The sequence below is a fragment of the Cylas formicarius genome, unplaced genomic scaffold (genome assembly GCF_029955315.1).
Source record: "Cylas formicarius isolate icCylForm1 unplaced genomic scaffold, icCylForm1.1 PGA_scaffold_1__22_contigs__length_36826433, whole genome shotgun sequence".
NCBI lineage: Eukaryota > Metazoa > Arthropoda > Insecta > Coleoptera > Brentidae > Cylas > Cylas formicarius.
In genome coordinates, this window is record NW_026844264.1 from 34,450,897 (window position 1) to 34,461,268 (window position 10,372).

Here is a 10,372-nt window from a genome sequence, read left to right on the forward strand (position 1 = left end):
GTTTTTCGTTTTTGTAGACCCTTGCACACGCGATTTTGTTTTTAAATACTTCGCGATGCCCCAGCTCCACTATTTTCAATAGGTTCCGTCACTGTATATGTTTGTCAAATCTGAAGTCGATTGCTTCAAATTTCGGACACTTATAGTGTTTCATAGCAAGGTCCAAAAAACAGTCGAAAATCGCTAAAAAAAGATGGATACCGGAGTCGAATCAGGGCCATTTCTTATAAGCTTATGTGTCTTGTGGAATGTTAAAAAAGAGGCGTATTTCAATTTTGTAGCTCCAACGGTTCGAAAGTTATTCAGGAAAAACCAAAAGACGAGAACGGAGGACGGACAGACAAAAAATTTTGTTTTCGGCGGTGATCTTATCTGTACCAACGGCGATCCCGTAGAGCTTACCGTTACCGAGATATAAAATTTTTATACGAGCCCAAATACTTTCGAAAAATTTCACATTGAGTATTGGGAATGATATTATATTTGGTTCAAAAATAGCAAAGTTCTTCATAAAGAATTTTTTCAAATATCTTGTACAAAACAAGGAGAATACTTATGATACGGATGTCATTATAATTTATCGCATTTGATGTTTTAGGTAGCGGTTTACCAACAGAAATTTTCCATTGGACTGGAAAATTGCTTGTTTCAATGCTGCAAAAAAAAAAAAACACAGAAAAATAAAAAACTACCAAAATTGGATGTTTTATAACTGTATCACTTATTATACGATTATATTTATACATTTTCTTAAAAAGAACCAAAACTAAAACAATTCACGACAGTTTGGCTTTACCAGCAGTTAAAAAAAACCTTAGTTTTTTAGGCCCCCGGTTTATAAATGGTAAATCGTCCGATTTTAATAGAATTTAAAATTGTCCTGTATGGTCCTGTATGCTATATAAAAGTCATATTTTCGTTCGTTTCCCGATTTGAAAGGTGGAGCAAGCCTCTAACTTGGCCCAACTCTCGCAGCTCGCAATGTCGTCCTGTCAATCATCAAGTTGTCCGTCAAGTACGGAAAACGCTGACGCGAAAAAGTGAATGACACAGACGAGGTTTTGACTGACAAGGGATGATGCCCAACACGCGTGTATACGTAGCCACTAGCGGTTTTTCAGTCGTCCACTTTTGTCGAGGCGAATCGCTCGACCTTGGATTGTATTGGATTGTACAGGCCGGTCCACTAAACTCGCTCTATACCTTATCCCAGTGAGTACGACACCGTTAAATTCCAAAAATGTTTTATCCCAGGTATATATTCTATTTATAGTATTTTCGTGTATACAAGGTATATTTTGAAAAATTCGTATTATTCGCTCGATTTTGAGAATTTTCTGTCTGTAGTCCTTGAGAAAAATGAACTCTCCTATTTTTTTTTGCGAAAAATTGCGTTTTTCACCATTTCCATCTAACTTGAAGCTAATTTACTTGAAGCTGTTTAGAAAACCATATTAGCTGGTTAGTCTGTGAACCATCCATTACAGTCCAGCTAATATTAAACTATAATTTATAGTAACACAAAATATCCATTTTATAAACTCGGATAGTTTTTAAACTTGCTGTAATAGTTTTGAATAAAATGCATAACCTTGTTCACGTTCAGCGGATTATCACTTAACGGAAGTATATGTATAGTCCTCCAACAATTTTAAATATATTTCAGAATTCAGAACAAAGTCAAAAAATACTGGGCCGTATCACGCGAGTTTTGACTACTTTAAGAAATACAAATATAAAGTCCACCAATTACATGAAGGGGGTGCTGATAGAAGAGTTCAATTGTGCAACTGGTTTATCGGAACATGCAATGAGAACATCAATTTTTTATTGTCCATTGTTCGGAGTGATGAAGCGAGAATTGACTGGAATATTTAACAGATAGATTTCTTATATCTGAAGTACAGAAAATCCTCTTGGTGTAGTGTATCAAAATAGGCAAGATTTCTTTGAGTTCAATGTATAGGTAGGCATTTTCCTATTTTTTTAAATGAAAATCTGACAGCGGATGGTTATGTAAATATTTTGCGAACATGTGTTGCTCCATTTTTTAAAGACTTGTCATTAGTTCTTGGAAGGACTGTTTATTATCAGCTCACAAATGAGGAATTTAGACAATGTTGGGTTGGAACTAGAGACCCCGTTCTGTGGCCTGCGACATCCTGTCATCCCACGGGTTTTTTTATGATGGAAATTAAAAGATCTTATATTTGAAGATACAATTTTCCAAAAACAAAGCAGAATTAGAGGAAGCTATTCGAGAAGCGTTTGCTTCCGTCCACTTTGTCTGTAGTTTCCAAAATTCTGGAAAATGTCATTCAAACGCCAGTGATTGATCATTTGGAGAAAAATAGTATTCTTTTTGAAACTCAGTCTGGCTTCAGGAAGGGGCACAGTCGTGCAACTGCTCTCCTAAACGGCACTGATTATTTATTCCGCACAAATTGACGAAGCCAAATGTACCATCTTGGTCATGTCGGATTACTCTAAGGCTTTTGATACCTTGAATCACCATACTTTGTTAACTATTTATTAATTGAATATTTAATAAAAATATTTAATAACTTAAATAATTTAATTTATGATGAACTACTTACAAATCAGACTTCCATGCTATAATATCTGGGGTGCCTCAAGGCTCCATTCTGGGGCCAATTTTATATTGCATATATACGTACGTTTTATACAGCAAATTTTGGAAAACTGTCAAATCATAAATAATGATCTTGAAATACGATTTTTGTATTTACGGTTTTCGTCTATCACATACGTTATTCGAGATATTGGAAAAAATCCAAATGAAAATCATCATGATTTCAGAAAACAAGTAGTTTTTTGATAACCATTTACTCCATTGGAAAAATTCGGATACCAGGAAACTAAGGAAAATTCAGAGCTGCATCCTCTATTTCGAGGATTGTTGGAATTATATACAGGGTACGTCGTTTGTGGGCAAAATTTCTAACAGGTCCTTGAAGTTTCCGCCTTTGTGGGTAAATTACTGGCGATAAATGAAAAACTTTTAAAAATGTGGTAATTTGATATGAACGGTATCGTAAACTGTGTTGAGAGAGGGTTTGAAGTTTCGTTTATGATACAGGGGCCGCAAGATATTTGAAAAAATATAATTTTAAATGCAATTACCAGTACAAATTTTGATATTTACCTAAGTATGCCGTAAATTTGAAGTTCGACGAGATGTGAAGAGCACTTTATACAGGGTGTATTCACAATCAAATTACATCGATTTTGCGAAAGTTCCATAGTGGTCCGCAGGAGCACCATAGAAAAACGCGCAATTTGCGACTATTTTTCGAAAGTAATCTTGTTCTATCTAGTTCAGAAATAGTTTTTTTTATATTTAAACAAACAACACATAATAATACGTCCATACTTTATCGACCGCACAAACTATATCCGCGTACATTTTTAATAAGGCCCATAAAACTGAATTCGCAATTAATCGCAAAATCCGCGGGGATAACTAGACGTCAATCATTGCCCACATTTACGGGCCCTTCCCTCTCTTCCGATTTCGATTTCCATTTTGGCTTTTTGAGAACGGATCTACTTTAACTGTTTAATTTGTCGCGATAAATTATTTGCCCACGCTTATTATTATTTTGGCTGCCTTTTCCGAATCAACGGCGGCCCCCGCCGCCGTTGCCCCCCACCCCATCATAAGCCGTCAACAAATTATTCAATTGTTTCTCTTTAATTAAATGTTAAAAATTGATTCGTCATTTTTTTAACCTAACACCAGTTTGTTGTTACTTGCTATTTTATATGCCTTATATACAGTATGTCTAAAAAATGCACTAAAACTCAACTCAGACTATTATAAGAGATTTAAAAAACAAAAACAAATTTGCAACGAATTCTTATTCAGGAGTACTTAGAACGTAACCATACCAATTTTTATAGTGTTTCAATACAGGGTGTATGAAATATCACTTACGCTCCGCTTAAGACTGTACATCGTAACATCTTTAATTATGGCTCGATTTTGATTTTTTTTTCTTATTCAGAACCATATAAAACCTAACTATACAAATTTCCATTATTTCTTCTAAAACCAAACTATTATTATTGAAAATGTCATTAATTTCAAAATTTTTTTAGCTATAAATTTCTCTACAATTTTTGAAACAATTGGAAATAGAGATAATCGTCGATTATTTTCAACATTTATATACTGGTTTTACTAGAGCTTTTTTTTTAAATCTCTGGAAAAGTGTTGTGAGAGGCGCTAATATTTCATTCTTGACATACATATGATACTGTGAAATTGGTTCAGTCCCTTCTTTGTGATCGGCCCGCATATTTTATTGGATTGTTGCACTTGTGAAAAAACACGCGCTTCTTCTGGTCTGGTATATATATATATATATATATATATATATATATATATATATATATATATATATATATATATATATTGATTCACGGATGGAAAAATGTGATGACACTATATTCCGGGATATCATCCGTTCGCTTGTTGAATTCCGACTGGAATCCTGCAGACGTTTCGCCAAAATCTCACTTGGCGCGAGCATTGAAGATGCCAAGTGAGATTTTGGCGAAACGTCTGCAGGATTCCAGTCGGATGCAGGATTCCAGTCGGAGTTCAACGAGCGAACGGATGATATCCCGGAATATAATGTCATCGCATTTATTCTCGATAATTTTTTAAAAATGTAACCAAAAAATTGAAAAACTAGAAGACTTTGATTAAATTATGCGCATAAATTTAGCTGTTGGTATTTAGGGTTTTCACCCAACGTACAGGGTGCTCGACATATTCCGTGCTATATTGAAAAATTAACTGTTGCCTTAAATTTCCAGCTATTGATTTCAGATTTCACATTTAATCTGTTCAAGTTCAAATAAAAAAAAATGACTTTCAGAAAAAAAGTTTTCTGTGAAACTGTCCATCTAATCGGAAAAATACTCTTGAACAACTAGACGCGAAAATTCCGGATCTATAACCCCTATTTCAAGAATTTTTTTTTTGAAAACCCTGTATGTTTTTCAGTTATAGGCAAAAGTCTTAAACACCCTGAAAATTGTACTTTTGGGAGTAAATTATTTGTCGTAAATCAAATTTTGTAGAAAATATGACTAATTGCTTCAAACAGTATTGATTATATAAACCTATGTTAGGGGGTGTAAATATTTAAGAAAATTGACTAAGGTTTCTTGACCATCAGATGGTAGATGTCGTGGAATCTTTTTTAAGTTGACGATATGGTCCGTCGGTAAGAATGCCTTGAATCTTTTCCTGATATTCATTCGTGTTCATGACCACCGTAGCATGTCGGTATTAGATTTTAGAGATTTTAGGGCAATGCGTTCAGGCTTTGCAATATTACATTGAGGAAAATTTGATTTTTGAAGGATTTTTGCGGTATCAAATCGAATCGATATCCTCTTTTAGGATAATACGCGGTGCAAGGACGAAGTTGGAACCTTTTGAAAGAACTGAGTTTTCCGTTTCCGACAGTTGATGCAATGATACATTTATCACAGTGCTTGGCATTTGAGAACAGCTTGATGGTTTGACTAATGTCGACCTTATTTTTTCAATTTTCTGAATGTGATTTTGGGTAGGAGATAAACGAAGATGGGTGCGATTATGGGTGTGATGAATAATTCCTCAAAGTAAAGCGACACGATGGGGTACACACTAATCTTACCAGTTTCAGTCGGTGATCTTCTAAGGTCCTGCTTTTGCGTTTGATGTCCTCTCTAAAAAGGCTAGTTAATTTTTAAAAGAAACTTTCATATGAGTAAGATCTCGTCAAGTGGCCCGCCATTTACAACTTGATTATTAAAAATTAATCTATATATATTTTTTATAAGTACTTATGATGGAAAATTGATCCCTCAAACGATTTTTTTAAAGTTTTGATTTTAACAATATTTTTTTATATTGAAAAAAAAATGCTACTGTAATACTATTTACGAAACTTCTGGATTCCTCCTGCGTCGGTTTTTGTTGAGTCGAATTTACTGACGTTTCGCCTATCATCCTGTTGGCTTCTCCAGAACTTAACTGGAAAACAGGGTGATTGCGAAACGTCAGCACGGTCAACTCAACAAAAACAGTATTTCAGTAGCCCGTGGAAGTTTCTTTGAAAAATTAGATAGCATATTGCTTTAAAAAACTGTTTGCCTAGTGGTTAGCGATACTTTTTCCCACAACCGATTATATTCATAATCATTTCTCGACAGCTCTATTCTACATACCACGCGTACAATGGCGACGCGATGAAAAGCCTCCACGTTATTAAGACGGCACATTGTAAAACTAATCGAACAATTTTCGGTTGAATGGGACGCGTTTTAATTCGAATCGTTCATATTTCACCCATATTCGGCGGTGACGGCGCGTTTTTTCTTTAATTTTATGCTATTTTAGCTTCACACGTTGTTCGCGGCGTCTAAAAATTGAGTCGTATTGTCGGAGGTCTATTGTGTCGCAGTCAAAACGGAACGTATCAATTTTGAAACACGGAGGGGCCATATTTTCATAAACGTAATGGCGCGCTAACTACGCGGTGGGTAAATCTCTTAATCTAGCACCGACGGTATGGTTAGATAGATTTTTATTTGACTGAATTACAATACATAGTATGTTTACAGAAGTACAAAAGAATATGCGCCTATATATATATATATATATATATATATATATATATATATATATATATATATATATATATATATATATATATATATATATATATATATATATAAACTCCGCCTGCGGTGGTGACTGGGTGGATGGAGTAGCTCAGTAAACACCGTTGCCGGTCCCAAGCCCGGACAAAGGAGGAGGGTTAAGCGTAGGGCTAACAACCCTGCCTTGTAAAAAACCTACTGTTACGAAGCAGAACGACAAGCCTCGGAGCGGGACGGATCAGAATAGACGACGAAAGCAACGAAACAGGAATACGAATTTTGGAACATGGAACGTACTGAGCTGGTTTAGAGCAGGCGCAGCCAAAAGAGCGATACAACAAATGGAGATCTATAAGATGGATGTAGTTGCCCTTCAGGAAATAAGGTGGCCGGAGGAAAGTACTCAGACCATGGGAAAGTACACCATTTTCAATGGCGGAACAAGAGATAACAAACACGAATTTGGAACAGGCTTTGCAGTGAGCGGAAAGATTCTGGGACAGGTAATGAACTTTCGTGCCGTAAATAACAGGATATCTACCCTTAGAATTAGAGATAGATGGTACAACTATACACTTATCTCGACGCATGCACCAACCGAAGATAAGGATGAAGAAGTCAAAGACGAGTACTACGAACAACTGGAGCAAACCATAAGTGCGGTACCTAAACAGGACATGTTAATCATTCTGGGAGACCTTAATGCCAAGGTTGGAAGAGAAGAAGCGTTTAGACCACATATTGGAAGACATAGTCTCCATGAGCTATCAAACGACAACGGCCAACGACTGATCAACTTAGCAGCGGCTAATAACCTGAGGATTGCCTCGACAATGTTCCCACACAAGAACATCCACAAAGAGACATGGATATCCAATGATCGGAAAACGCGAAACCAAATAGATCATGTAATAGCAAACGCGAGACACGTTAGGAGCATCATAGATGTGAAGAGCCAAAGAGGGGCGGATGCAGGAACAGATCACTTTCTGGTGCGGGTAAAGGTTCGATCAAGGATTAAAAAAACCATAACAAGTCAAGAAACATCAGCACTAAAAAGGTGGAACACAGATAAACTAAACCAGGATGAAACATGCAGACACGAATACCAAAAAGAGCTGGAAACACAACTACAGAAAAATGTCACCCAAGAGGCGTCGGATGTAGAGGAGCACTGGAAACAGATCAGAACATCAGTAATCAACGCTGCACAAAGAGCCTTAGGCGAGAACACAAAGAATAGAAGAAGAAAAGACTGGTATGATGAAGAAAGCCAGAAGGCCTTAGATACCAAAAACAAGGCCAGAATTCAAATGTTGCAGTGTCCAAGTGACGGAAACGTCCAAAGATTCAACGACCTCAGAGTGGAGGCAAAAAGAAAGATAAGAAGGAAAAAAAGAGAAGCTTACAACAAAACAATAGAGAATGTAGAAAAGGAAGCTGGGCTAACAAACAGCCGGAACTTTTTCAATCAAGTGAACCCACGCTAGAGGAGATTAAAAGGGCAATAAACCAATTAAAGAATAACAAGGCCCCGGGTGAGGACTCCATTACGGCGGAATGCATAAAATATGGAGGGGAACATCTAGATACTGCCATACTAGAGCTGTTGAAAAACATATGGAAAACAGAAGCCCTACCAAAGGAGTGGAATGAGGGTACCATCGTCCCCATTCATAAGAAAGGAGACCGGATGGCCTGTAAAAACTATAGAGGAATAACCCTGCTAAATATAACATACAAGGTTCTGTCAAATGTACTAAGAGGACGCATATCCCCATACGCAGAAGACAACTTAGGGGACTACCAATGCGGGTTTCGACCCAAGAGATCAACAACAGATCAAATATTCACCATAAGACAGCTCCTAGAGAAAAGCTGGGAGTTTAAAAGAGAGGTTCACCAACTGTTCGTAGATTTCCGCCAAGCATATGATAGCATCACCAGGGAAAGTGTCTGGCAAGCGTTGGAAGGCATAGGGGTACCAAAAAAGATCATAAGGCTAACCAAGATATGCATAGAAAACTCTAAAGCCAAAGTTAGGGTAGGAAAGAACAACACCGAGGCATTCTCCATTAACAATGGCCTAAAACAGGGCGATGGACTTTCACCATTGCTTTTCAACATAGTGCTGGACATGGCCATCAAAGAAGCCAATATTGGCTTGGAAATATTTACAAATAAGGGCCCAGAAATGATTTTGGCATATGCCGATGACATTGATACGGTAGAAAGCAGTACGATTAAAACAATAGAAATGTTCATGAACATAGAGAAGGAGACCAAGAAGGTAGGACTCATGATCAACGAGGACAAGACCAAATATATGTGGGCCGGACGGAGAGCAGGAAGGGGCAGAATAGGACAGAACATAACCATGGACACCCACAATTTTGAATGCGTAAACCAATTTCAGTACCTAGGAGCAGTTATAACTTCGGATGACGATATCACCAGCGAAATAAAAGCAAGAATACAAAAGGGCAATAAATGTTTTTTCGCCTTGCAGAACCTGTTTAAGTCCCGACTGATATCTAGGAACTCAAAACTACGGATATATTCGGCAGTAATCAAGCCAATCGTAATGTATGGCTCGGAAACATGGACAATGACAAAGCAGAACGAACTAGTGTTAAGACGCTTTGAACGAAGGATGTTGCGGAAAATCTTTGGACCAACAATAGATGAGAGAACAGGTCAATATCGAATAAGAACGAATGCGGAGCTTAACGACATGTACAAAAGACCGAGTTTGGTAAACGAAATAAAAGCACAAAGGCTCAGGTGAGCTGGACACGTGCAGAGATCGCCGAATGAACGTCTTGTAAAGAGGATATGGGAAGAAAATCCAGCAGGAAAGAGACCCTTAGGAAGACCAAGGCTCAGATGGAGGGACAATATCGAAGAGGATGTAAAAATCTTAGGAGTACGGAACTGGAAGGAGGTTGTGTTGGACAGGGACAGATGGAGACGAGTCGTAGATGCAGCTAAGACCCACGAAGGGTTGTGACGCTACGGAAAAAAAAAAAAATATATATATATATATATATATATATATATATATATATATATATATATATATATATATATATATATATATATATATATATATATATATATATATATATATATATATATATATATATATATATATATATATATATATATATATATATATATATATATATATATATATATATATATATATATATATATATATATATATATATCGAGTTTCTCCACAGTGTAACAGCATATGACAAAATTGAATGAGAAAGTACTCTCGAGACTAAATAATCCTTTTCAATTAAATATTTCAACTGTCGTATCCAAAAATTGACACTGAAGAGGCGCTTTACTGAATAAACAATATGGTGCTTCCAAGAGAGGCTGTAAACCACTTAGTAGCATGTTCTTTCGCAGAATTAACCGCAGCCATAGGGTCCATATGGCCAAAGAGGTCATTACTATAAACTCAAACCAATAATGGCCCGATAACGGAACCCTGTGGAATTCCGTGCATTACATTTGGTAAACTTGCTTGCTATTAGGGAGATAGGAGGATAATACCTCTAGCGCAATGGGTTTCAAACCTTATAATTGCAATTTTTCCATTAAAATGGAATGATGGACACAGTCAAAGGCCTTGGAGAGGTCGCACAGCATTAAAGTGCTATGTTCACCCCCC

At 36.6% G+C, this 10,372-nt stretch overlaps 1 protein-coding gene across 1 annotated transcript; it reads left to right on the top strand.

Moving 5' to 3' along the window:
• Window positions 1-1,078: 1,078 nt before the first annotated feature.
• On the top strand, window positions 1,079-9,694 carry LOC132697179 (uncharacterized). Its single transcript, XM_060662474.1, has 4 exons — window positions 1,079-1,212; window positions 7,232-8,159; window positions 8,207-9,468; window positions 9,517-9,694. The coding sequence occupies exons 1-4, from the start codon at window positions 1,079-1,081 to the stop codon at window positions 9,692-9,694; spliced, it is 2,502 nt and encodes an 833-aa protein (XP_060518457.1).
• Window positions 9,695-10,372: the final 678 nt, after the last annotated feature.